Source organism: Vigna unguiculata, chromosome 11 (genome assembly GCF_037176805.1).
Source record: "Vigna unguiculata cultivar grain cowpea cultivar isolate G323 ecotype 2 chromosome 11, ASM3717680v1, whole genome shotgun sequence".
Lineage (NCBI taxonomy): Eukaryota > Viridiplantae > Streptophyta > Magnoliopsida > Fabales > Fabaceae > Vigna > Vigna unguiculata.
This window is the reverse complement of record NC_140802.1, coordinates 36,308,813-36,311,733: the sequence shown is the minus strand read 5'-3', so window position 1 is coordinate 36,311,733 and position 2,921 is coordinate 36,308,813. Positions and strand designations below refer to the sequence as shown.

The 2,921-nt window shown below is 29.3% G+C and overlaps 1 protein-coding gene across 1 annotated transcript; it reads right to left on the bottom strand.

Moving 5' to 3' along the window:
* Window positions 1–547: 547 nt before the first annotated feature.
* LOC114169027 (uncharacterized) lies at window positions 548–1,295 on the bottom strand. The gene is made up of 2 exons (XM_085668760.1): window positions 1,087–1,295; window positions 548–956 (listed from the first exon to the last, which is right to left on the bottom strand). Exons 1-2 carry the CDS (start codon window positions 1,177–1,179, stop codon window positions 831–833), a joined length of 219 nt encoding a protein of 72 aa, XP_085524886.1. The 5' UTR covers window positions 1,180–1,295; the 3' UTR covers window positions 548–830.
* Between the last annotated feature and the right edge of the window lie 1,626 nt (window positions 1,296–2,921).

Sequence of the window (2,921 nt, the reverse complement as noted above, 5' to 3'; positions counted from 1 at the left end):
GATGGTCTTTCTTCATTTTTCCTTCTAAAATATCAAAATCAATAAATTTTAAAAATTCAGCTCTTAACTCGAGGCTAAAAGTTATACATAAGAAACAACCATTAAAAGACACGTTCATAGTTTTATTCATAATTGTCGAGTGGTTCATTTAGATTAATTAAAATTCCATAAGAGGTCATTCACATAAATATTTTCGGAAACAAAACTTCTTTAAATGCTTTTCAAGATTATTTTTTGGTTTTAAAATCTTTTTTTATCTAACATAATAATATGCAAATTATTTAAAAATGTGTTAGTAAAAAAAAGTGTTTTTATTTTTCTCCATGCAAAGTGCAAATATCGAATTAATCATATGATGCACCGAATATACTACATGTGGCCCCTTCCCACTCCAAACCATTCCATCTTCACAAACTTAGTCGGATACGCCTCCGACATCTTTTTACCAAATCAAAAGAAGTAGCAATTGCAACAAAACACATAAATTAAATTTAAAAAATATATACATAATAAAATCCCTGATAATAAACAATAATAAGAGAAAATATAAAAAAAGAATAAATTAATTAATCAATTAATCGTTCTTTTTTCCATATTCCCCTCAGAAATTAATGCCGAAAAAAACTCAGTAGAAAGCATCACAACAAATAACAGTAACAATTCCGTGGTATTACAATTTCTCTCCCATTTTCTCAACCAAAATAGCGAAACAACCTTAAAAAGTGAGATCCAAACACTTCCCATGAGTTTTGTTTTTCTTGATTTTCTTGACAGCACAAGATCAAAAAGGCTGAAGGGAAACCCCAAAAGCGCGTTTCCGCAACGCACGTTCATCTGTGCGCAGTAATCAGCGTTTCGATGAACCGCAACCCATCGAACCGCGGCGCGAACTTCTCCATCGACGCCGCACTCGCCGCAGTCGATGACCGGATGAGGTCTCTCCGCACCCCGCCGTCCTGCATAACCGAAGCGCGCGTTTCAATTTCAACATAAAAAGGAGAATTTTCGCAAGAAAATTGCCAGATCCCGAGGTTTGACACAGAATCACGACGAAAAAAGAGAAATTTCGCGATTGAAGGCGAGTACCTGAAGAGAGAGCTTCGTGGAGGAGGAGGAGAGGAAAACGGCACTGACGGAGGCGGCGGCGACGGAGGCAGCGAGGAAGGCGGATTTGTTCATTGTTGGAGCCTTTGGCTGCCTAGAAAATTTAGGGGAATTTTCCGGGAAAATATTTCTGGTAAAATGGGAGAACTGAGAGAGAAAGAAAATTGATGAGTATTTGCGATTTTTTAATCGGGTTTGACTGGGTTATATATAGAGAGGGGGAAATGAATGGTTTTGAGAGCTTGGAGGGTAATAACGGAATAGCAATGAACATTAATTACGCGGCAATTGTTTATTGCCTACGCTTATTCAAAATTACCTTTTCCCCTTTTAAATAATAATAATAATAATTATTACTATATCATATATAATGAAATGGACCAAAGATTTTTTTTTTTAAAGATGACATCTCTTTGTCAATCTTCAACCTTTCCAGACACTTGAAATTTATATTTTATTAGTATTTTAATAACACATTTTTTAATTTCAAAAAAAAAAAAAAAAAAAAAATATATATATATATATATATATATATATATATATATATATATATATATATATATACTTACTCGGATGATACTCGCTTTGGTAAAGGTGTGTCAATCTCGTATCCATTTTTAAAAAAGTGTCAATTACATCCGAACTTTTTAAAAAGTGTTTCAATTAGGTCTCTTTCAAACGGAAGTGACTAACGTCATTAAAAACATGTCACGTGTCAGTATGTGATTTTTTTTTTTTTGCAAAATAAGAAAAATGCCACGTGTCAAATCTCTGATGTGACACGTGACATTGTTAGTATCACGTGGCAATGCAATGCCACGTGTTAATGTTATTGTCTTGATTTCAATTAAGTCTTGGTATATGTCTCAATGATTCAATTTAGTCCCTACTTATGTATCTTTGATTCAGTTTTGACCCATTTTTTTTTAATAATTAAAATCCATTTTTAATAAAATTAAAATTAATAAAGTATTAATATTTTTACAAAAATTAAGTATTGATATTTATATTAAAAATTAGTGTAAAAGTCATTTTATTAAGTAATTTTTAACAAAAAAAGTATTAGTATAACATTCATACAAATAAAATTTTTTGTTTAAAATGAGTGAGAGACAATATTGTTCTATTTTGAAAAAAAAAAGTAATAATTAATAAAAAAACATGAGTACTTAATAAAAAGTAATTAATAAAGTAATATGTTAAAAAATGTTTTTAATAAAAAATATTAGTATAACATTTATACAAATAATAATTTTGGTTTGAAATTGGAGAGAAACAATATAAATATCAGTACTTAGTTTTATAAAAATATTTATACTTAATTAGTTTTAATCTTATAAAAAATGGATTACAAAAATATTTTAATTATTAGAAAAAATTGGGACAAAATTGAATTAGATACGTATGGACTAAATTGAATCAAAAAGAAATATATGGGAACCAAATTGAAATCAACACAATGACATTTGACATTAATACTGACATGTGGCATTGCATTGCGAAGTGACATTGACAATGCCACGTGTCATACCAAAGACTTGACACATGGCATTTTTATTAATTTTTTTTGCAAAAAAAGTTAAATTTAAAAAAATTAAAAAAAAATGTTGTGACACGTGGCACACTGTTAACGGCGTTAATAATTTCTGTGTGAAAGGGACACATTTTTTCAAAAGTTTGGATGCAATTGACATTTTTTAAAAGTGGGTACCAGATTAACACACCTCTGAGTATCATTCGAGTAATTAAACTATATATATATATATGTATATATATATATATATATATATGTATATATATATATATATATATATATA